The 26221-nt window shown below is 41.9% G+C and overlaps 1 protein-coding gene across 3 annotated transcripts in view; it reads right to left on the reverse strand.

The window, feature by feature from the left end:
- The window catches only part of ranbp9 (RAN binding protein 9), an 88847-nt gene extending 82242 nt beyond the window's left edge, over window positions 1–6605 (reverse strand). For all 3 annotated transcript variants that reach the window (XM_073023921.1, XM_073023920.1, XM_073023923.1), the window contains exon 1: window positions 6197–6605. In XM_073023921.1, the coding sequence (XP_072880022.1) occupies window positions 6197–6392 (196 nt within the window). In that variant the 5' untranslated portion in view covers window positions 6393–6605. The remainder of the gene's footprint in view (window positions 1–6196) is intronic.
- Window positions 6606–26221: the final 19616 nt, after the last annotated feature.

The following is a 26221-nucleotide window of genomic DNA, read 5'->3' on the forward strand; positions in this document are numbered from 1 at the left end:
ATACATTCACACAACTATGTCATTCTAATAGGACAGAAGCTGCCTCACAGCTCCAGCTAGGAATTAATCCTGACATTTTGCTGCTGTTTGTGTAGAGTTTACATGCTCTCACTGATTACACTGGTTTCCTTAGTACTCCAGTTTTATTCCATCTCCCAAAATCATACAGTTGCAGGTTAATTGACTTCTATAAGTCATCCCAGCATGGGTTTCTGTATAATCAAAGCATTGCTAATGGGCATGTGAAAGTGATTAGATTAGCAGCAAATACACAAGGGAATGGAATTAAGGGGTTCCACCTCCTGTGGAAAAAGGAGATATGAGAAAGAGGATTGGGACACAAGTACAGTACAATAAAAAATGTAATAACTGATGAATTATGACAACCTGAACAATAGGTGCTTCTCTTCATATTCACCCAGCTGACTTGTTCCAGAATTTTCTCCTATGATTTCCCATCCCATCTGAATTGTGGGGTCCTAAAACTATCTCCCAAAATTAGTAATTACTGTAAAATCACTGGTTACTTTAAGAGTTGATAGTATTTTCATTGAAGACACTACCCATTCTGCAAATCGCCTTTTCCAAAAGCTCCCTTCAGGAAAGGCTTTAGGCCTATTAAAACAAAAACTTAATGCCGTCTTAAAAGTTTGTTCCACCAGGATCAACCATTCAATTTAGCCCCCAACACCCTCTAGTATCCCATCAATACACAGCATACATTTTAAACCTCATTTTATAATGTTCTTTATGTTGTAAATACATGCTGGTATGAATGCATTTATTCACATTTTATTTCATTTCTCTGCATTCTAACTTTATATTTTACCTACTTCTTTATTATTTATAATTGATGAATGTTGTTTTTTGTTGAATGTTGCCCCAACACACCACAGCAAATTTCTAATACAGTGGATTCCAGTTAATTGGGACACATCAGGACCAGTACATTTCGGCCCAGTTCAGCGACCCCAAATAGCCGAAGTGTCATGGAAATAATTAAGGTATTAAAAAGGCAAACTACTATTTAACTGAGTAACAAATTATACATTTAAATGAAATACAGATCAAATTAGAACACTACCAAAACTACTATACCACTATAAAACTGCATATTAGTTCCTAATAGTTGTTGATGGAGGAATTCATCTAGTCCTGAAGAAAGCTCTCAGCCTGAAACAGTGACTATTTATTCATTTTCATGGAAGATGTCTGACCTGCTTAGTTCCTCCAGCATCTTGAGCATTTCCAGTATCCACAGAATCTTGTGTTTATGGAATTCATCCATTGCACAGTGAATGAATCTTTTGATTGACTGTAAATGAATAAAATCAGCGCAGCCACAGGATGCAGATAATGGACTGCTTCTAACAATGTTTTTAATGATTGCATCCTCCAAGTCTTCATTTTCACTGTAACATTCACAAGACTGGCAATACCTTCAATTCTTCATAGTTCCTAACTTGTTAAGTAGTGAAGTAGTCTCAGCTGTTTCTGATCTCATGCCTAAATGTTTGAAACCACAGTGAGCAAAACAGTACTGAGTTGTTTTACTGCTTATCACTCAACTATCAATGACAAAAATTATTGCACTTTAAACACAAACACACAAGTGATGGTATTTAAAAACTGTTCGCCCCAAGCACAGTATACATGACCACATGACGTGCATGCATGTGACTCGGGTTACAAACTGTTCAGCAATAGTCTCCTGTCCTAATTAAGCAGCATAGTGTCCCAAATAAACAAAGAGAATCTCAGCAATTTTCTAGATTAACTTTTGTCCTTTAAGAGTTGTTCTAAATAAGTGGCTGCCCCAATTAACCAGTATATGTAAATGTTTATGGCAAATTAAGCTGATCCCTTGAGCAAAGTTGAATGCAGTTCCTAAACTGCCACCAAAAGACGAACTGGTCATTTTTATTGGCAATTACGTGAACCACTTCAGTTACTGACTTTCCCTTGCACTGGACCACTGAAAACAAACCCATGTTCAATTAGCACTTATAGAAATTCCCAATGCTGAGTGATATTGTTTACCTCAAAAAAAGGATTGGATGTGTAGTACAGTATAGAATCAATGTGGAAAAGCTATTTGCTGTGGCATCACTGAAATAACCTCCATGTGTACAAAATGTACATTCTAATTGTTTGCAAGGCCCATTATTGTTGCAAGATGTGCATATTTTAATCTCCTTGCTTAACACACTGTGGTTTCAAGAGTCGGTGCAGTCTCTCAAGGTTGCCACAATGGAAAATACTAGTATGCTCACATTTAACATTATGTTAAAAGACATTTAAATGCTATGTATTTATCAGATTTTAAATCACCACAATATTACCAAGCAATACTTTGTTACCCCAATAAAGGTTTGCAGATTATGCCTCAATTCTTTAGTACAATAAATTGCAGTTTAAAGGTTTGTATGAGTTCATTCCTGCTAACTCCAAGCTGGCCCATATCAGTTGTCAGTGATCCTGAGCTCAGTTCAGCTTTCAACTCAACTAAATGGGGAAATTCAAAGCAACCTAATGCATGCAAATATTGCCCAACTCTGATGAGGTTACAGCACTTCTTCCTTACCCAAAATGCAAGGAATCTAACCTTGGAGGAAATATGGTTGGAACTGGGAAAGGAAGAGTCATCATAAAATACATAATTTAGGCAATGATCATAACAGCAGGATTTAAGATAATGATTATAAAAAACAGAAAAAAACAAGTCAATTTTATTGAAAGGAGAATAGATTTGGAGTTGGCAAGCTGAAAAAAAAATCACAATACCCAACATGAAACTGAATCTGGAAAAAGGTAGCAAATGCATAGATATCAAATGAGAACGGAGAAAGATCAAACTAAATCTGTCAAGTTGGGAAAGCAAGCCATTGCACTAACGCTAACTTATCAGCTACAAAAATGTGATACACAAATACAAAAATACAGGACAGTGCCGCAAAGATAGAAATCACAGGAAGATGGAAGTTTCAAAAAGTTATTTTGTATGTGTAGGAGAAAGATAATTAATTGCTCACTGTTTGAGCAATCTTATTGAATCAATAAAGTATACTTAAATGTAGATAAGACTAAAAAGGTAGATGTCTTCATTTCAAAGCCCTACAATGCTAATGTCATACTTGTGAAAGAGACAAGTAGCATAATAGAACATAACAGCGTGGATAAGGATAGCAATGAAAAAAGTTGGAAGTTTTGCCACATGCAATATGAGTGAATAACCAGATTATTGGATAGCGGAGGGGGAAAAAAAAGTTCATTCCAACCTTGAAATTATCCTTCATTCAACCAATCACCATTTATAGCAAAATATGATCTTCCAAAATTTATAAAATGCCAGAACAAAATGTACTGTACTTCAATAAATACATTATGCAGAAAGACACATTCACATCTGAAGTAAAAACCCAATCAGTAACTTGCTAGAAACTTGGTGGATTTCTCACAATGTCAGCTACTTTGCTTCTGAATTACTGAATTAGTTGCCAATGCAAGCTTAAACAGATAAAACCTTATCTATATGTGGAACCCCATCTGGGCCCTTTTCTTTCAACCCTGTCATAAAATTTAACTCAGCAATATGCTCCTGACTGTGTAAACAATCACAACTAAGAAATGAAATAACTCATTCAGTCTCCACTTCCATGCCCTGGAGTCAGAGAGATGAAGCAATGGAAAAGGCCTTTCAGCCCATACCAACCAATTTCTCAGCAAATCCACCCAGGTTACACTGCACTTGGGATCAATTGTAGTGGCCAATTAACCAACCAATTCATACGTTTTAGATTGTGGGAGAAACCCATATGGTCTCAGAGATAACATGCAAACTTTACACAGACACCACCCAAGGTCAGAATTGAACCCGGGTCTCTGGGACTGTGGGGCAACAGCAGTACTGCCCATGTTTCTGAGGTGTCCAAATATCAAACTGGCTCAGTTGAGGAATATCTTACAAGAGATTTATGACTCATTCCAAATAGGCTGATACATTAGTATGCAAATAAGGCATTAGCAGAAGTCATCAAATGAAATGTTACTATCTTTTGCCAATGGTTTCAACCAAAGTTGAAGATTTCATGGTTTTGCTGTGCAGTGTCTGATTGAACCAAAAACAGTTCCTCTCCAGAAACATTCAGCATCACTAAGTGACAAATATTAATAAGGACACAAAGCACCTTCAATACTGGCCTCAGAAGCTACAGATAACTTATTCTATTCACTAAATAATTTTATTGGCAAACATACTTGTGCTTTGGTATCATTCTGCAGAATCAAAAATTTTGCACTCAAGTGACATCACTGAGCAGTGATACCTCAAATAAAGACAGATAATATTACACTGACATCTGAGAACACAGGAAAGACAACCATGAGAAATATTTGTAAAGAATTTGAATCCTTATATTTGTGCAGGATAGATGAATCAGTCACTTGATCTGATAACAAGACAGAAAACTGCAAGTCATACACATCCACCAATAAAGTCAGTCATTACCTATTTTGATCCAGTTTTTCCTCCATCGAGTCATTTTTCATCTGCATATCTTACAATGCAGTGAAATGGAATTCAAGAAAATGACCCACACATAAAACATAACACAAAAACTGGTCAAAATCTAAAACTGTGATTAGAACAACTAAAGTCACTAAATAAAAAGGTGGTCATCCACTACAAAAGGGATCATTGAAAAAAAATCAAGCAGGAGAAAAAATATCCAGACTAACTGTGACTCTTGGTACTAAGCCACTTTATCCCTTTGGGGCATGACTGTTAAAACATTCAGATTCTAAAACCCCAAAGAAGAAAAACACAAAATTGATCACAGCTAACTTCGATATTACAATTTTTTTTGCAAAATTTGAATACATATAGCTAACTCTGAAATGAGTATACAAAACTTTGATTGGGAAACAATCTACTTTTGTCCTTTTCTCCATTCTTTAACCATTCAAGTTATTTAATGGTAAACATGTACACTGCCAAATGAGACAATGTTCAGCCGGAACAAGGTGCACAATTCACACACACGAAACAAAAGTACCACAACTAATACAAAGTGTATATATATGTTAAAAAATTAACAGTAAAACTGTCTCTTCATATATGATGTTTCCTGGATGGTGGCAGAGAGTTCAGTGGTCTTCTGGCCTGTGGGAAGAAGCTGTTTCTCATCCTAATAGTTCTTGTCCTAATGCTGCCTGATGGTAGGGGGTCAAAGCAAATGTTGCATGGATGGGAGAGATCAGTGACAATGCTAAGGGTCCTGTGTATACAGTACACCTGATAAATATGTCTTTAATGGGTGGAAGAGGCCCCAGGATCTTTTCAGCAGTCCTAACAAAACTTAGTAGGGGGCTTTCATTTTTAATTCACCTACCCATTACTGCAAAATGAGAGAATCTCATTGCTTTTGGTATTATATTGCTCTTCAAAACTCATATACTAAGCAATAATTATGCCACCTCCTCTTACTCAATGACAGCTACCAAGTCATTCTTTCTAATTTTAAACTCCTTTCCAGCCCCTAGAGATTGCTGCTATAACTCAGCACAGCACATGATTGGTAATCATTATTGATCCTCTCACATTCACAAGTTTATCTGGAATTAAATACCTTCTTTTGATCATGTATTCAAATTCAGTTGTTAACAACAAAATTGTACCTATTACCTCATTGCCACGACCTAAATTTACAGTAAAAATCGAGTGTTGTTCTTTAAAAAAAGTTTATCTTAATTACCAATATGAACACAGGTGCCTCCAAGCTCAATCGGTTAGTCAGTTCTCAACTCTAAATGACCTTTAGTGTGATTAACTTTTGTTTAAAATTGCTGCTGATGCAAGGCAGATTTTAGGTGCTTATCTGGTTCACATCTTATCCCGAAAGCCCAATGCCCAACATAGTTCACAACAAATTCAGGTGAATCTAACTCTCCGCACAGGCCCTGGGCCCAGATGATATGTCATGAAAGGCCCTGTTCCTTCCTCTCTTCCACCCGTCCTGGAGTACGGAAGTCCGGCTGGCCGGCCGGCCGTTTACCGGACCGATGCAGGGGGAGGGGAGCAGGATGTCCCAGACCAAGGCCCCTGATCTCACTGGGCTTTTTCTACGTGGGGCCAAGGGCCTGTCACCCTGCTTGGGGTAGGAGGTGGGGCGGGGGCGTCGTTCGTCGCCCCGCTTACCTTTGTAGTGCACCCGTAGGTTGTTCTGAGACAGGCCGATATAGCTGTACTTGTCCTTCGGGCTCCAGCACCTCGGCAGCGGCGTCTCCTGCTCGTCGACGGCCGGATACAGGCGCTTGAAGCGCTCTGCCAGCTCCTTTTCCTGGGGGTTGAAGGCCGACTCCCCGTGCGCTGCCGCCGCCGACAGCCCGGCCATCTGACTTCGGGGCTGTGAGGGCTGGGAAAGGCCGAGGGCAAAGCCCAAGTGCCGGGTTTGACTGGGAAGAGGTTCGGAAGGAAGAGGAGGACTAAGACCGAGTGGTGATTGCCGCTCCCTGCTGCTGCTGCTGCTGTTCTCCGCCGCTGAAGCCCAGCTGCTGCTGCATCCAACCCCCACCCGCTCACTGACAGGCCGCCGCTGCCCAGCGCTCTCCTCATTGGCTGCCCGCCTTCCCCGCAGCCAGCGCGGCCGCACAGCGGAGTTAGGGGCGGGGCCCGGGCGGCGGGAAGGCGTGGCCAGAGGCGGTGGGGGCGGGGCTCCGAGCTTCAGATAGCGTGTGGAGCTGGAGCCGGAGATCGCGGTCACAATTAGGGTCAGGTTTAAAATCACCGGCATATGTCATGAAATTTGTTGTCTTTGTGGAAGCTGTACAATGCCATACATAATAATAGAAATAAAATAATAGGAAAACACCGTGAATTACAGTATATATATATTAAATAGTTAAATTCGTAGTGCAAAAATAGAAATAAAAAAGTAATGAGGTTGTGTTCGTGGGTTCAGAAAACGGAAGGCAGAGGGGAAGAAGCTATTCCTGAACAGATGACTGTGTGCCTTCAGGCTTTTGTACCTCCTTCCTGATGGTAGCAATGAGAACAAGGCAAGACTTGGGTGGCAGACGCCGCCGTTTTGAGGTATCTCTCCTTGAAAGACAGCCGGAAGTCATCAACTTCTCGTAACAAGGATTGGATCGGACCTACCTGCGCTCGCCGCTCTCCTGTAAGAGTATATTCTGCATTGTTATTGTTTTCCATTTGTACCACCGCGACGAACTTCTGTATGGAAAATGATCTGAATGGCATCCATACAAAAGCTTATTATCTTGGGCACAAGAAGTACATGTGTAAGGCACAGGTGTAATGAAAAACTCCAGCAGCATCACAGAAAAATAGCTTCAGAGACACAACATTCCTGTTCCATTTCCAATAAAACATAAAGGACAAAATTAGCATAATAAAAAACATAGTGTAATGTGTTCATAGTGAGGAAGTGACTAAGAGTAATGACCATAAGAGCAGAATTAGGCCATTCAGCCCATCGAGCATGCTCCACCATTCCATTGATGATATCTCTCTACCACATTCTCCCTGACTGATCAAGAATCTATCAACCTCCACTTTAAATATACTAACTTGGCCCCCACAGCTATTTGCAGCAGTGAATTCCACAGATTCATCACCCTCTGGCTTAAGAAATTCCTTTTCATCTTTGTTCTAAATGGACATCCCTCTATTCTGAGCCTGTGCCCTCTGGTCATAGACTCATCCACTACAGGAAACATTCTCTCCAAATCCACTCTATCTAGGCCTTTCAATATTCGATACATTTCAATGAGATCCCCTCATTCTTCTAAACTCCAGAGTGTACAGACCCATAACCATCAAATGCTCTTCATTTGTTAACCCTTTTATTCATGGAATCATCCTCATGAATCTCCACTGGACTCTCTCCAATACTAGCATGTTTCCTTAGATAAGTGGCCTAAAGCTGCTCACAATACTCTAAGTGCGGTCTGACCAATGCTTGATAAAGCCTCAGCATTACATCCTTGCACTTATATCGTAGTCCTCATGAAATCAATGCTTACCGTTGCATTTGCCTCCTTGCCATTGACTCAACCTGCAAGTTAACCTTCAGGGAACCTTGCAAGAGGATTCCCAAGTCCCTTTGCACCTCATACTTTTGTATTTTCTCCCCACTTAGAGATTAGTCTTTGCCTTTATCCCTTCTAATGAAGTCCATGACCATAAACTTCCCTACGCTGTATTTCATCTGCACTTCTTGCCCATTTTCTAATCTGTCTAAGTCCTTCTGCAGACTCCCTTCTTCCTCAGCACCACCTGCCTCTACACCTATCTTCATAACATCTGCAAACTTGGCCAGAAAGTTATCAATTTCATCATCCAAATCATTGACATATAACATGAAAAGAGGTGGCCCCAATACCAACTCCTGCAGAGCATCACTAGTCACCAGCAGTCAACCAAAAAAGACCCCTTTTATTCCCACTCTTTGCCTCCTGCCAGTTAGCCAATCTTTCCTGTAAAACCATGGGCTGTTTTCTTGACGAGCTGCCTTATGTGTGCCTTCTGAAAATCAAATAAACAACATCCACTGACTCAGCTTTGTCTATCCTGTCTGTTACTTCACCAAATATTTCCAAAAGGTCTGTCAGGCAACATTTCCCTTTAAGGAAGCTATGCTAACTTTGGCTTATTTTATCATGTGCCTCCAAGTACCCAAAGCCTCATCCTTAATAACGGACTCCAGCATCTTCCCAGCCACTGAAGTCAGGCTCGCTGGCCTATTATTTCCTTACTTTTGCCTCTCTCTCTACTTAAAGAGTGGAGTGTGACATTTGCAATTTTCCAGTCCTCCAGAACCATTCCAGAATCTAGTGATTAGTGAAAGATCATTACTGATATCCGCACAATCTCTACAGCTATCCCTTTCAGAACCCTTGGATATAGTCCATCAGGTTCAGGTGATTTATCTACCTTCAAACCTCTCCGTTTCCCAAGCACCATCTCCCTAGTAATAGCAACGGCATCTTGACATTCTCCAATTCATGGCATACTGCTAGTGTCTTCCACAGTGAAAACCGATGCAAAATTCTTATTAAGTTCATGCTCCATTACTTTGTCCCCCATTACTACCTTTCCAGCAGTTCACTATCCACACTTGCCTCTCTTTTATTCTTTATATAAAAAAAACTTTTGGTATGCTCTTTTATATTATTGGCTAGCTTAACTTCATATTTAATATTTTCTTTTCTTATGAGTTTTCTTATTTGCCCTTTGGTTTTTAAAAGTTCCCAATACTCTATCTTCCCGCTAATTTTTGCTATTTTATATTATATGCCCTCATTTTTGCCTTTATGCTGCCTTTGACTTCCTTTGTCAGCCACATTTTCCTCAACCTCCCTTTAGAATATTTCTTCATCTTTGGAATGTATCTTTCCTGCACCTTCCCTGCTGCTGCTCAGCCTCAGAGCTGGCCATACTGGTAGGTGCTGTGGCCTGATAGGTCGCTACCCTCCCCCCACCAGTATCCAAAGGAGTATACTTGTTACATCTGGCAGTAAACTATATTGGATACTGTAGGCTGCACAGCCTAACTTGGTGCACCAGGTTGTGGTGACAAATCACCATTGGACAGAGTTTGATTGGCCAGAGAAGTCCTGAGGCAAATTCAGTCTGAATGTGGACAAGACGGTTACCCAGAAAGTAGTGGAGAATCTGGGGAGAGTAGCAGTTCATTTTGTACAAGCATCACTTCCTGATCATGAACTTTCTCTGCATGGGTTACATGAGGAAATCTGCAGATGCTGGAAATTCAAGCAACACACACAAAATGCTGGTGGAACGCAGCAGGCCAGGCAGCATCTATAGGAAGAAGTACAGTCGACATTTTGGGCTGAGACCCTTTGTCAGGACTAACTGAAAGAAGAGATAGTAAGAGATTTGAAAGTGGGGGGGGGGGAAGATCCAAAATGATAGGGGAAGACAGGAGGGGGAGGGATGAAGCTAAGAGCTGGAAAGTTGATTGGCAAAAGGGATACAAGGATAGAGACGAGGGAGGATCATGGGACGGGAGGCCTAGCGAGAAGGAAAGGGGGAGGGGAGCACCAGAGGGACATGGAGAGCAGGCAAGGAGTGATCGTGAGAGGGACAGAGAGAGAGAAAAAGGGGGAATGAATGAATGAATAAATAAGGGATTGGGTCAGTCCCATTTCCTTTTAAACCTTTTCTATCCAGGTACCTGCCTTTACAGCTTCTTTTGTCCTTTGGCCAAAAATTTATCAGAGGTATGAAGGGAAGCAGAAACCATTTGGGGTGAACCGTGTAATAAAGACTGACAGAAATCCCATCAGAGAAAAGAAGAGAGATTCCTTCAAGGTAGGCTACTCAGAAGAGAAGTTGCAGTAAATTCCACAGTTAAGGTAAACACATGGAACTGCAGATGCTGGAATCTGGAAGAACTCAGCAGTCTGTGGAAGGAGACAGCAGTTCGTGTTTCAGGGCTGAGCTTGTTTCAGGCTCTGGCATCTGCAGGTTTGTTTTGCTTTCTCTGTTTTGGACAGCAATTTTTTGATCGAGAGACATAAGTTTGCAAATGCTTGAATTGGTACTACAACGAATCTACTGGAGGCACTCAGTAGGTCAAGCAGCATCTGTGGGAAGAAAGAAATTGTTGGCATTTTGGGTTGAAACCCTGCATCAGGTCTGAGAGTGGAGAGGGGAGTGGTAAATCCTCTGATCTAATCATGTAACAGACCTAAGTTATTGAGTTAAAACACACAATTGTCTGCCTAAATAAAACATCAATATTATCAGAACTACAGTTATCAACTTTAATGGGTACTTTGACTTCTTGCCTTATGGCAACTCCAAATTCCTTTGGGTAGCTTTCTGTGATTAACGGAACAAAAGCAATTGTAACACAATAACAATGTGGTTTGTGAATTAATCACAGGTATCATGGTAATCATCAATCTGTTTATTAGTAATAAACGAGTTTCCACTTCCTACACAGATTACTTAGAAAGGTGCAAATTGCATTATTTATAACCTATATTTCATTATAAATAAAACAAGTAACAAAAAGTTATGACCAACTTTGCTGCTGATAATTTATACTTGTACCATAAATTATAAGGATATTTTATTATAAATGTAATATTAAAATTTCTTTAATGCCGTCAGTGTCTAATATAGATCGATATTATGTTTATACTTGCAATCAGTCATGAATCTATTTGCCAGTGTTTCAATTTTACCCTCTTGCATTATGAATTTTTTTCAGTAATTTATTCATTCTCACAGACTCCAGGAAATAACTTTGCTTTATTATGAATAAAATTGCTTCTTGTTAGTTTTTCTTGCAGCAGGAATCATTCAACAAAGGGTCATCAGATTTTGCCACATAAACCCTCAAGTAGTTTGCTCTGGTTTGCTGTTCCAGTTACCAGATTAGACACATTTTTGAAAATAAAGTTATGGTTGTCAGAAACAGATCAATAGGGGCCTGACTTTGCTATTGACTAGCTGCCAGACTGTAAACTGTGAATAGGCAAAAACTGGCCAAACAATTCCACAGATTCACTACTCTCTGGGTAAAGCATCTCCATTCTACACCCTTCTACCCAAATCTTGAGCCTATGTTCCATAGTTATAATGTCACCAACCAGTGGAAACAACATTTTTGCCTCTATCGCATCTATCCCCTTCACAATTTTATGTTTCTATAGATCCCCTTTTCCTGGGAGTATAGTCTCAGGTAACTGGATCTCTCCTCGTGGGCTATCCCCTCATCTCTGGAAGCATCCATGTGAACCTTCTCCAAAGACAGCATACCTATTCTCTGGTCAGGGGACCAGAATGGCACACAGTACTTTTGGTGTAGTCTCATCAGTACCTTGTACAGTTGCAGCATAACCTCCTGTTCTTAAATCCAGTCCGCCTAGCAATGAAGCCTAGCATTTGCCTTCTTGGCAGTCAGTTGCATCTGCAAACTAATTATGTATCAGTTCTCCCAAGTCCCTCTCCACAAGACCATGCTGCAGTCTTTCACCATTTAAATAATAATCTAATCTTCTATTTTACTTTCCTTGCAATTCCTGACACTATACTGTCTGCCAGATCCTTGTTCCCTCACTTAACCCATTAAAAACTCTCCACAAGCTCTCTGCATGCTCTGCACAATTTGCTTTTCCACTTATCTGTGAACTTAATTATGCTACACCTGATCCATCCTGTACCTAATAAAGTGGCCACTGAGTGTGTGTGTTCGTGATCCTCTGCTGCTGTAGTCCATCCATTTCAAGGTACAACATGTTGCACATTCAGAGATGCTCTTCTGCACACCACCTTTGTATTGCGTGGTTATTTGAGTTACTGTCACCTTCCTGTCAGCTTGAACCAGTCTGACCATTCTCCTCTGACCTCTTTCATTAACAAGGCATTTTTCCCACAGAACTGTTACTGGCTGTGTGTTTTTTTTTGTTTCTCGCACCATTTCCTGTAAACTCGAGAGATTGTTGTGTGTGAAAGTCCCAGGAGATCATCAATTTCTCAAATACTCAATCCGTCCTGTCTGGCAGTAACAAACATTCCACAATCAAAATCACTTAGATCAAATTTCTTCCCCATTCTGATGTTTTGTCTGAATAACTAATGATGTTTGCATGCTTTTCTGCATCGAGTTGCTGCCATATGCTTGGCTGATTAGATATTTGACTAAACGTGCAAGTGTACAGGTTTACTAAACATGAACAGTTGAAGACCCTGCACTGACCCCTGTGGCATTCCACTCACTGCCAACCAGAGAAACACCCATTTATCCCAACCCTCGGCTTTCTATCTGTTAACCAGTCGCCTATCCATGCTAATTCATTAGCACCCCACCCCACCCCCCCCCCCCAACTCAATGCATCCTTATCTTATGGGTAAGTCTTTTATGCAGCACTTCATCCAATGCCTTCTGGAAATCCAAGTGTACATTTAGCTTTATCCACTGTGCTCTTTATATCCTCAAAGAATTCCAGTAAGCTTTTCAAACAGGACCAGCCATTCCTGAATCCATGCCTTGCCTGTCTGAGGATCCACAAATATCCAGATGACTTGTTATTTCGCCATCAATAATGAATTGAAGCATTCTTCTGACTGCAGGCATTAAGCTAATCAGTTTAGTAGCTACTTGCCTTTTGCCTATATCCTTTTAAATAATGGTCTTCCAATCAGGGCCTACACAGAATCCAGAAAATATTGGTAAATTATCACAAACTTGTCTACTATAACTTTAGTTCCATTAGGACCAGGGGTATTATCTACCATTAGGCCCACTAGTTTGTACTTCTTTAGTGACAGTGAGGTCACTGTCATTGAGGTCCTCACCGCCCATTGCATCCATATTTCTCTTCAGCATGTTACAAGTGCCCTCCACTAACACTAACTAACAAAAATGGTCATTCAAACTAGTGGCCGTTTCTACATTATCCAATATTAATTCCTTCTTCCAAGCGACCTATGTATATTCACTTTAGCCACCCTTTTCTGCTTTATATACAGTAGTTATAAAAGCTTTTACAATCTGTTTTTATATGTTGTGCTAATTTACATCGATAATCTAAACTCCTTTCCTTTATTGTTGGTTTAAAGTCTCCAGCATATGTACTTTATGACTTAATTTAACTTTGTTTTTCTTTGCACAGGGACTACCTGCCCTACTGTGTATTTCCACCACTCACACTTCCCTGCTTACTTGATGTTTAACATACTCTCAACTTTCACCCACCATTCTAAATCCCGCTGCACACATCTCAAATCAGGTCCCATTCATCTATCACCCTTGTAGAGTCATAGTCATAATAGCACTGAAACCGACCTTTCTGTCCAACTTGGATATATACAAGAGAAGAAAGCCCTTAACTCTGAGTGGAGTCATCGGGATGCCACATGATGGCGTCTTTTTAGCAGGCTTTCTTGTTTTTACAAGGCTGAGTTGCTAGTTCAACACCCAACCCAGCATGGAAGGAAAGCGTGTAAGAGAGCCGGCTGGATTTGAACTCGGGAGCCTTCACTCCAAAGTCCGGCACTGATGCCACTACCACCAGCTGGCACCCAACTTGGACATGTTGAACGCAAAATAAGCTTGTTCCATTTGCCTACATTTGGACCCATATCCCTCTCAACTTTTCTTATCCATTTATCTGTCCAAATATCTTCCAAATGTTATTGTACCTCAAAATGCTGGCAAATGTGAGTAGTGTGGCAGGCCATCTTGCACTTGTTGGCCATAGGACCTGTTTCTATGCTGTATAATTCTATGCCTCTATGATCACCTCTAGCAGCTTGTTCCATATACACACCATCCTCTTTGTGAAGAAGTTGCCCCCTGGGTCCCTTTTAATTTTTTCTCCTGTCTTCTTAAACCTATACTGTCTAGTTTATGGTAAATTGGTTTATTATTGTCACATGTACTGAGGGACAGTGGAAAAAACTGTCTCCTTAAACCTATACTGTCTAGTGTATGGTTCCATTTCTCTGGGATAAATTGGTAAATTGGTTTATTATTGTCACGTGTACTGAGGGACAGTGGAAAAAGTTGTCTGGCATTTTTAATTATTTATTGAGATACAATGCAGAATTGGCCCTTTGACCCACACTGCCCTGCAGAACTCGATTTAATCCTAGCCTAATCACGGGACAATTTACAATGACCAACTAACCTACCAAACCATATGTCTTTGGACTGTGGGAAAAAACTGGAGCACCCAGAGGAAACCCACAAAGTCACAGGGAGAACATACAAACTCAATGTAGGGAGTGGTGGAAACTGAACCCGGGTTGTTAGTACTGTAAAGCATTGTGCTAACCACTACACTATCATGCCATTGTTGCATACTGTCCATGCTAATCAAACCATTACAAGAGTGCATTGAGATAGAACAAAGTCAAATAAGAGAATGCAGAATAAAGTGTTACAGTTACAGAGAAAGTGCAGTTCAGGCATACAGTAAAACGCAAGGTCACAAGAAGGTCAAGAGTCCATCTTATCATATTAGGGAACCTCTCAATGATTTTATAATGGCGGGATTGAAGATGTCATTGAGCCTGTTGGATGTGCTTTCAGACATTTTGTATCTTCTGTTACACACACGCAACCCTGTAAAGGTATCAGCAACAATAGAACACACCTGGAGTCTGGTTTTGCTGTTAACAAAACACTACTTTATTAGTAACTACGTCATATCGTAACTTAAACTATATCAAACTATAAGTCATATAGTAACTTAAATCAAGAGTTAACTGTGTTATGCGTATATAGGTGTTAAAAAAAAATAAAGTTCCCAAACTTATTCAACTTAGGTGGTAAGTGATACAGTCTTAAGATGGTATGTAAGAAAAGTTCAGTTCAAATGCACAGGTTAATTAACGCGAGATGTTTGTAATCCAAAGGCGAATGTTGTGAGAAGGTAATTACATTGACATTCCACAGATTCCACAACAGCAATACAAAATAACAATAGCAGTAGGTTTTATCTCCGAAGTTGTTCCACTCCACACACGAAGTACCACCGACAGTGATCTTCAATGAATATCCTTTCAACTCAAGTGGTACCACACACGAATTCAGCTACAGGACATCTCAAAGTGGTGGCCACAGGATACTCAAACAGAATCCACGTAAGGATTATCACCAACAGTAGCTTATCACAAAGGGGACCATCTTCAAGGGAACCAACACACATGTGGTATTCATAAAGGTTTTCTCCTCACCAGAAAACCCACTCCTGTGGATTAACTAAGTGACAATCACATTTTTGTATTTGAATGGAAACAACCTCACCCTCATGGGCTACTTAGAGTCATTTATCAATATTCAGGATTGATCTCAACTCACCCCTTTTGGGCTACTGGAAATTTAAACCAGCAACCAACTCACTGACCGAGTCCATCTTGACTCTGAGCAAGTGTCTTTCTGTGCATCTGTGACTGTCCTTGTAAAAAGTAAACAAGCTGCAGAGAAACCATAACATCGATTGTCCATCAAATAACTCCACCTCTCTCTCTCTGGAGCAGCTCAAACAGTGTCCAAAAGTCAGTCTCATTCTCCCGGCATTTTAAAATGACAGTCCACAGAAAAAATAAACCCAAGGGATGCATAACACTTCCGCCAGATGGTAGGGAGGAAAACAGAGAATGTCCAGGGTGGCTGGGATCTTTGATTATGCTAGCTGCTTTACTGAAGCACCAAGAGGTGTAGACAGACTCAATAGAATGGGGTTTGGTTTAAATGATGTGCTGATTATGAGCACATCTCATAATGTGTTGAGAGTGCCCACAACTCTCCGTACTCTCTTCCTTGCGGTCAAGGACAGATTAATCACATACCAAAGGATCCTTTTGTACCAGTGGGTATAAAAGGATCCTTTTCTGGTTGGCTGCCAGTGACTATTGGTGTTCTGCAAGGGTCGGCATTGAGACAGCTTCTTTTTATGCTGTAGATGAATACTTTGTTGTCAATTTGCAGATGACACGAAGATTGGTGGAACGGCAGGTAGTGTTGAGGAAACAGGTAGGATGCAGAAGGACTTAGATTAGGAGAATATTGTTACGTTCCCCAGTAACCGGGTAATTTACCAGCAAAGATAGATGGGTCCGCTGAAGCCTGATGCTACTATTTTCAAACGTTTTTATTTATAAAGGGGCACAAACGTATGGTTAATACAAAACATTCAGATCATATACGTCGTTATAACTCAATCTAAAGCACAGGTATAGTAATAATCAATCAGAAATAAGCTCTATCATTGTCTAGGGGTAATGTAGATATATATTGTTTACTGGATATCTAAAAGTCTTTTGCGGTCACTGCAGTTCCACCAGCTGCCGTCGTTGTGGTGTCGCGTTGGTGCACTTTTGTTAGAAAGAGAGAGAGAGAATTGAATGAAACAGTTACTCGACAGGTTTTCCAACCTGCAGGAGTTCGGTTTGTCGGAGCCTCGTTGGGGGAATGAACACTCATCGGTGGCCTCCCTGTAGCTAAGCCGTTCTTCCGTTGTGGGGTCACCAATCCCAGGCAAGGAAAAGACGCACACGAACCCCACCACCGGCTGTTGCTATCAAAACGCTGTCACAGGATCTCTAGCATGTCTTCTGGTGCGTCTGAAGGGGTCCTCCCCCCCCCAGACCCTCCTTTATACTTCCTCACGGGATCGCCGGTGCCAATCTCTCTCTCAACCAGCCCACTTTGCCCGAGGGCTTTACACGTGGTCTTCATGAGACAATAGTCAAAGAGTCGCTTTATTCTGCTTCCCGGGGGAACGTGGTCTTCAGCACGTCTCCCGCTCTCTCTCCCATTTTCCTGTGTCTATTCAGCACGTCTCTCCCCCTCTTGGGTCATTTGACCCCCCCCCCTTGACTAGGGCTCTTGCGAATCTCACAAAGGAGGGGGCTGGGGTCATAACAATATGCAAGAAAATAGCAAATGAAATACAATGTTAGAAAATGCATGGTCTTGCATTTTGGTAGTAGAAATAAAAATGCGGACTATTTTTCTAAACAGGGAGAAAATCCAGGAATCTGAGATGCAGAGGGACTTGGGAATTTTTGTGCAGTACACCCTGAAGGTTAACTTGCAGGTTGAGTCACTGGTGATGAAGGCAAATGCCATGTTAGCAGGGGTCTAGAATACAAAAGCAAGGATGTGATGCTGAGGCTTTATAAGGCACTGGTTGGCCTCACCTTGAGTATTGTGAACAGTTTTGGGCTCCTCATCTTAAAAAGATGTGTTGGCATTGAAGAAGATTCACAAGGATGATTCCAGGAAAGAAAGAGTCATCATACGAGGAATGTTTGATGGCTCTGAGTCTGTACTCGCTCGACTTCAGAAGGATTGGGGGGGGGGGGGTGAAGAGAGAGTCTCATTAAAACTTTTCAAATGTTGAAGGGCCTAGTCAGAGATGTTGAAAGGATGTTTCCCATGGTGGGAGAGTCTAGAACAAGAGGGCAAAGCCTTTCAAAACAGGGCACCCTTTCAAAACAGATAAAGAGAAATTTCTTTAGCCAAAGGGTGGTGAATTTGTGAAATTTGTTGCCACATGCAGCTGTGGAGGCCAGGTCGTTGGGTGTATTTAAGGCAGAGATTGATAGATTCTTGATTGGACATGGCATCAAAGGTTACGGGGAGAAGACCAGGAACTGGAGTTGAGGAGGAGAAAGAGAAGGATCAGCTAAGATTGAATGGCGGAGCAGACTTGATCAGCCAGATGGCCTAATTCTGCTCCTGTGTCTTATGGTCTTAAGCCATGATGCATTTGGATAGGATGCTTTCTGTGGTGCATTGATAAAGATTGGTGTGGATTTTTTTAGTCTCCTTAGGAAGTACAGGAGGTAATCTTTCTTGGTATTAGCATGGGTGGACCAGTTCAGGCTATTAGTGATGTTCACTTGAAACTTAAACCTCTCAATCCTCCTGTTATAGAAACAGAAATCTGAATGCAGTGACATTCTGGAATACCGGGACTTACATGACAGACAATAGTCAAAACCAAGGGGAAGCTACTGACATGATGAAGGAAGCATGAACATTGCCAGAGATGGAGGACCTTCATTACTGTCCTAATTACAGTGGCATAATGGGCTGTAAGTAAGTAACCTATGTGTCTTTACTGTCCAGATACCAAGTGTAGAGTAAGTGAGATGGAGTCTGTCATGCATCTTTTTTGTTGTAGGTGAATTGCAGTGGGTTGAGGCTGGAGTTAATACATGTCACGATTAGCCTTTCTAAGCACTTCATGATGGTAGATGTCAGAGGTACTGGCATTAGTAATTAAGGCACCTCACCTTTTTTTGGATATACTTTGCAGAGTCGAATAACATGGGTAAGGACATTATCGAGGCCAATTGCGTTCTAGGAGTTCATTCTCTCGAAGAGTGGTTTTATGTCAAGTCCAGATGATCTGGAGGCTGTTGAGGTGCATGATGACATTCCAGTTCCCTGATGTTCAAAACATGGACAGGATGTGTTAAGTTCATCAGAAAGGGTTGTGCTGTTGTCAGCAATGTAGTCCGACTTATTTTTGTTGTATATTATAGCATGTAAGCCCTGCCACAACTGACAATAGGATTGAGACTCTATTTTGGACTGCTGTTGTCTCTTGGCATCCCTAGTAGCTTTTGGGTGGTTGTATGTTGATTTCTTGTGAAGGTCAGAGTCAGCTCAATAGACATTGCAGTTCTAGACTTCAGAGGAGATTAGGTCTCCTGGTTCATCAATGGTTTCAAATTTTGCAACACCCAGATTGTCCTCTTTGGTACACAGTCCTCAACACACTTGCTGATAAAGTACTGTACATGATGCTGGTGGTACACTCATCTAGGCTAAGTGCTAAGACTTATCTACTGACTCAAAGCATTCGTGTAGAAGCTCATCTGTTGTTTCAGCCCAGCATTATACAACACTTTGTACTGCATCCTGTAATTTCACTTTATCTGCATTGAAGAGGAGCATAGCCTGCTGCTCTGATTTACCAAAGTGTGGCTCAGTGGGCATTTTTGATAGTTGTGTAGCAATGGTCATGGGTCAGGAGAGATGCTGGTAAGATTTTCATGTATGCAAACACCCTATCTATTTTCTGATCCATAGGGCTTCCAGTCCAATTCTGCTACTATAAAAAGCTCATTCTTGTATTCAAATCTCTTATGGTTTTCTTACAGTGGATGCAAACTTCACCTGATCTAAAACTTCTTTCAAGATCTCCTTTTCTACATCAATTGTCAGCAAAAATGTCAATTGCATCTTGTATGTTGTTGCAAAGGAATTAAAATCCTTGTTACTTGTAAGACTGTGCAGTCATGTCTTTCTTCTACTCTAATCCAAATTGCAATACGCCTGAATTATGTTAGTCATGATTCCAGCTCAAAACTGTGAGATTTTACTATGTGGACTACTTTGTAAAAGTCAAACTCTAATCATTGCCAGATGTGATTTAATTTTTTTTCATTTTAAAATTAATTATATTAAGGAACTGACTACATCACTAAACACAATGAAATTAAAGACTTACCTTCATGTTAAATTGTAGTACCCATAGGTGGCCCTAGTGAAATCTTTATTTTGGTGGACAATTGATTTTTAGCTGTTACTAATAAATTAACCCCATTGTCAAATACATTTAAAAGGAAAGGGATCTGCTTCAAGTGCGATATGCCAGCTGATAGCTCTGTTCATGAAAAAATGGATTTATGATCATCCACATGAACTTTAACAGGAACTTGAAGTATAACCAATCAATGCAATGTCAGGCATATTTTGGGCCCTAATTGCCCAACATGAAAGGCTTGGAAGAAATGCAAGTCTGTTCTTTATACAGAGTAACATCAGTCCTTGCACCTCTTGTAGTGGTAATTAATTGTGTTAATCCTATGTCCCTCAATTAGCCACTCCCACATAGGAGTTAACATACTATACAAGCAAGATTATCAATAAAGTTCAGTTGAGTATCCTGCACGCTGGCATACTGGTATGCTCTGCACCATCCCTCAATAATGAACACAACATGGTGTCAGGAGTAATTAACTGCTGATGAATTGGCGCTACAAACCAAGTGAGATCCCGAACAAGTAAGAATTTACAGCAAGACTGATTTTGGTTTTTTTTGACAGACAGACATACTTTATTGATCACGAGGGACATTGGGTTTCGTTACAGTCGCACTAACCGAGAATAATGAAGAAATATAGCAATATAAAACCATAAATAATTAAATAAAAATAAGTTAATTATGCCAAGTGGAAATAAGTCCAAGACCAGCCTATTGGCTCAGGGTGTCTGACACTCCGAGGGAGGAGTTATAAAATTTGATGGCCACAGGTAGGAATGATTTCCTATGACGCTCAGTGTTACATCTCGGTAGAATGAGTCTCTGGCTGAATGTACTCCTGAGCCTAACCAGTACATTATGGAGTGGATGGGAGTCATTGTCCAAGATGGCATGCAACTTGGACAGCATCCTCTTTTCAGACACCACCGTCAGAGAGTCCAGTTCCACCCCCACAACATCACTGGCCTTACAAATAAGTTTGTTGATTCTGTTGGTGTCTGCTACCCTCAGCCTGCTGCCCCAGCACACAACAGCAAACATGATAGCACTGGCCACCATAGACTCGTAGAACATCCTCAGCATCGTCCGGCAGATGTTAAAGGACCTCAGTCTCCTCAGGAAATAGAGATGGCTCTGCCCCTTCTTGTAGACAGCCTCAGTGTTCTTTGACCAGTCCAGTTTATTGTCCATTCGTATCCCCAGGTATTTGTAATCCTCCACTATGTCCACACTGACCCCTTGGATGGAAACAGGAGTCACTGGTGCCTTAGCCTTCCTCAGGTCCACCACCAGCTCCTTAGATTTTTTCACATTAAGCTGCAGATCGTTCTGCTCGCACCATGTGACAAAGTAGCCCTGTATTCAGCCTCATCTCCCTTGCTGATGCATCCTACTATGGCAGAGTCATCAGAAAACTCCTGAAGATGGCAAGACTCTGTGTTGTAGTTGAAGTCCGAGGTGTAGATGGTGAAGAGAAAGTGAGACAGGACAGTCCCCTGTGGAGCCCCAGTGCTGCTGACCACTCTGTCTGACACATAGTGTTGCAAACGCACATACTGTGGTCTGCCAGTCAGGTAATCAATAATCCATGACACCAGGGAAGCATCCACCTGCATCACTGTCAGCTTCTCACCCAGCAGAGCATATATCTATGCAAAATATACAGAGACTTATCAACTTAAACTGCCTATGGTAGTTTGCTAAGTGTATGCACCATGAGAGACACAAGCTGAGAAAGGGCTAGGGTGAATAGGCAACACCTTCAAGCTACACCCAAAAGTGAATACTCTGTGTGCCACTAGACTAGGGAAGAGCACAGAAATACTGACAAAGCACAGAAGTCAGCAAAGTCAAACTCTCAGAGAGAGAAGACATTAATAGTCCAAATAATTAAAATAATAAACCAATAAATATTTGCTGCACCTACCTCTACCTACTTAATAAAGGACCCTGAGACATTTGATTTTTCTAAACCAGGGGACTCAGAAGAGCATCAAGTAAGCACACTGATAAACTGCATGGGTGACAAAGCAGATGGCATTATGAGTAGAACTGACTCAGATGCTCAGAAAAAGGAGTACAAAACAGTGCAGGTCAAATTCAATGAATACGTAACTCATGGGAAAGCGAAATGTGATACATGAGAGGGCAAAGTTCAACTCCAGAAACCAGGAGTCCAATGGAAGTGTAAATGACTTCATCTCAGCATTGTATGCCCTGTCAGACAACTGTGCTTGTGAAACCTGAGAGATGAGCTCATTAGAGACAAAATTGTTGTCAGGCTACTAGACACCAAATTGTCAGACTTCAGTTGTGGACAAATCTCACACTAGAGAAAGCTATTACTAAGGTCAGGCAGAGTAAGAAAGTTCATCAGCAATAGGCAGAACTTTTGTAAGAAAATGACGCTGAGTTAAAGCTAGAAGCTGTATAAAAAGGGTACAAACAAGGTTCAGCCAGAAAGGGGTGACGGTAGAGCACAGCTCAAACAAAACAGACAGGTGTTATGAATGTACCACAGCTCTGAGGGGCCGAAGGGTGCGGGGTAGCCCCCTCCTTTGTGAGTATCGCAAGATCACTATTGAGTCAATTCAGGAGACCCAGGAAATGAGAGAAAGACATGCCGAATCCACAAGGCCTTGGCCTCCGAGAGGCGGACCCATTGATGCCGGCTATTGTCTCTTGGAGACGGGCTTGTGTATTGCATCCTGGACGATGCATCAACGTTCCAGGCAATGAACCGGGGGGGAGGCTGGTGGAGGGATTGCATCATCATCTCAACCTGATTGACATCTGAGACCCTGTGAGTCAGGATAAAAGAGGGTCTGTGGTGACAGCCCCTCAGACGCACCAGAAGAAACGCTAGCGATCCCGTAATAGCGAAAGCCGGTGGAAGGCCACTTGCGTCCACTTCCATTTGCCCAGAATCGGTGACCTTTGCCACGGAAAGACGGTTTTTAGCTAACAACGGGGAACTCAACTCCCAACGACTCTTGAAGGATTGACATCATAAAAGGAACGGGCAAGTTTTAACCCATCTTTCTCTCCAACCAAAGAGCTGCTGCTTGAATGACAGTGACTTTTATATTTCCATCGGACAATACATTATCCCCTAGACAACGATAGAGCTATTTCTTATTGATTATTATTATACCCGCGCTTTTAGATTTAGTATTGACGAAGTATATTATCTGTATGTTTGTATTGATATTATTTTGTGTCTTTTTATCAATAAATACTGTTAAAAAATAGTACCATCAGACTTCAACGGACCGCTCTATCTTTGCTGGTAAGTGACCCAGTTACGGGGTACATAACAATTGGGGGCTCGTCTGGGATTTGATACCAAATTGGGGAGCCAGTGAATCGGGCTTGTAAGTCCAAACTTGGATCTGGTTACGTGGGTAGCCAGACGGGAAACCAGCAAAGATGGACGTGGGTGAATTTATAGAAAACCCGACTCTGGAGGCGCTAGAGGCGGCCACCAAATCAGACTTGATAAATTTGGCGAAGGGGTTAAACCTCGTAGAGGTGAGGTTGTCAATGAAAAAGCGGGAGGTGCGAAGGGCAATAACTCAGTATTATATTGGGAAGAATGTGTTTACAGCTGAGGTATTGGAAAATATCCCTGAAAAGGTACCAGCTAGTGGGACGGCTCAGTTAGAGTTGGAGAAATTAAGGTTGGAACATGCAATTAAGTTAAGGCAGCTGGAAGCAGCTGAGAAGGAGAATGAAAGAGCCGACAAACAAAGGGAGCATGAGCTCCAGCTAAAGGAGAAAGAAAGGGAGCATGTGCTCCAGCTAAAGGAGTTAGAGGTGAAACGGGAGCAGGAAAGAGCTGAGAAACAAAGAGAGCACAAAATTCAGTTAAAACAGCTGGAAGCAGCTGAAAAAGAGAAGGAAAGGGCCGAGAAGGAGAGGGAGGCAGAGAAACAGAGGAAACATGACTTGGAGATGGAGAAGTTAAGGCAAGAGCAACGAGTTCAGGGGTCAGACCCAGAGGAGCGGTTCAATGTTAGTCGGGAGTTGAGGTTAGTACCTCCGTTCGAGGAGACAGATGTTGATAGTTATTTCTTGCTTTTTGAAAAGGTGGCAGTGAATCAGAAGTGGCCCAGAGAACAGTGGGTGGCATTGTTACAAAGTGTGTTAAAAGGGAAGGCACAGCGGGCATATACGGCATTGTCCATGGAGGAGGAAGAGGAGGAGAGTTATGACAAAGTAAAGGCAGCCATTCTCCGGAGTTATGAGCTAGTACCTGAAGCGTATAGACAAAAGTTCAGAAATTTAAAGAAAGGGTGGAATCAGACGTATACCGAGTTTGCCTATGAGAAGGGTGTGCTCTTGGACCGTTGGTGCACCGCAGAAATAGTGGACGAGGATTATTGGCATCTCAGGGAGTTAATTCTGATTGAGGAATTTAAAGGTTGTGTTTTGGAGGATATCCGGATGTATTTGAATGAGAAGCCGAATAAATCCATCTCAGAATTTGCTAGGTTCGCCGATGAATATGCCCTAACCCACAAGACAAAGTTTTCCTCGAATAAAAGTTCCCAGAGAGACCGTGGAAACGATTGAGAAAGCCCGCCGGCTGAGGCAGAGGTCCCACCGGGAGCTAGTGGTAAGATTGAGGGGGAAAGGCAAGACGGCCAGAGATTTCCGGGCTTGACCTGTTTTAATTGTGGAAAGGGGGGGCATATTGCACCTAGGTGCTTTGCTCCGAGGAAAGAGACAGGAAAAGGGAAAGCAGCAGTCCCTATCGGATGTGCCGTGGTAATCAGTAAATCGACAAGACAGCCCCGGGTAGACAGAGTACGAGAAGGGTCTGAGACTTGTATGTCAACCGGAACTGTGTCTGTGAGGGAGGGAGGCACCCCAGTTCCAGTTCGGATCTGGAGAGACACGGGGGCAGAACTATCATTGATCAGCAGTAAGGTACTAGATTTTGGTCGCAAGACGGGAGTGGTAGCTGTGAAAGGAATAGGCAAAGGGATGGAAATGGTGCCCTTGCATAAGATTATTATGAATTGTGAGCTAGTCTCTGGACCAGTTGAAATGGGGGTGCGATCAGAATTCCCGAGAACTGACGCGGACGTCCTTCTGGGTAACAATTTAGCCGGTGGTAAGGTTTGGTCGGCAATGACGCTGACAAAACAGCCTGTGAGTGTTGAGGCTCTGCCCCTAGATTCCAAGATCTATCCCGCATGCACGGTCACTCGCAGCATGTCGAGAAAGGCAGCTGAGAACGAGAGCAGTTTAAATCTGGCCAGTATCGATTTGGCCGAGACGTTTTTACCGACTCTGTACCACGAGGGTTTGGAGGGTGGTAAAACAGAGGGTAGTAAAGTGAAAGAGAGTAAGGGAGAGGAGATAGACCCTCCCTTAGCGAGGAATGAAGTGCTAGAGGCACGAAATGGAGATGAGAAACAGGTAAAGCTGTTAAAAGGTCCAGAGGTAGACATGGATGATCTGTCTGGTTTGGCAGAACTGTTTGAAGAAGTTGAAAATTCTAAAGGTGTTCCCGATAATGAAATGAGGGCAGTCCTAGATGAAAAGGATGCCCTTACCTTGAAGAAGTCTGCTGGGTTGGCAGATGAGGTTGTTGCAGCCCGCGGGGTTGAATTTTCTCCGGAAGGGAGTTGCCCAGAGAGCAGCTGGGAGAATCAGGGGAATTTAGAATTTGGACCGGGTACGGGTATTGAAAGCCTGGAAGAGGCAGATGTCCCATTTGAGAGTGTCCAAGATGTGGATGCACGTGGTACTGAACCTAGTAATGGAGCTCAGAAAAAGTCTGAGGTATTTGATTCAGTTGAAAAGGAATGCAGTCCTTGTGGGTCAGATAGACTTGGTTCAGTGAAGAAAGGGTTAACCTTGGTAATAGTGGGAAGTGAGAGTTCCCAGGTGTTTGTGCTCAAAGGTGTGTTAAAAGTTAATGCGGAGATCAAACGTGGGGAGATGAATATTATCATTGAAGAAAACGGGAAATATGTAGTTCCCAAATCGAATGAAGAAAATTAAAAACCTGCGGATCACTTACAGGTTGAGTTGGAAGATGATGGGGCCCCCCATGCTATTGTTATTCCAGAGTGTGGTGTGAAAAGGCAGAATTTGAAATGCTGCTTGAACAAAGAGTTCAAACTGAAAACTAATAACCTGAAGG

Source organism: Hemitrygon akajei, chromosome 20 (genome assembly GCF_048418815.1).
Source record: "Hemitrygon akajei chromosome 20, sHemAka1.3, whole genome shotgun sequence".
Taxonomy (NCBI): domain Eukaryota; kingdom Metazoa; phylum Chordata; class Chondrichthyes; order Myliobatiformes; family Dasyatidae; genus Hemitrygon; species Hemitrygon akajei.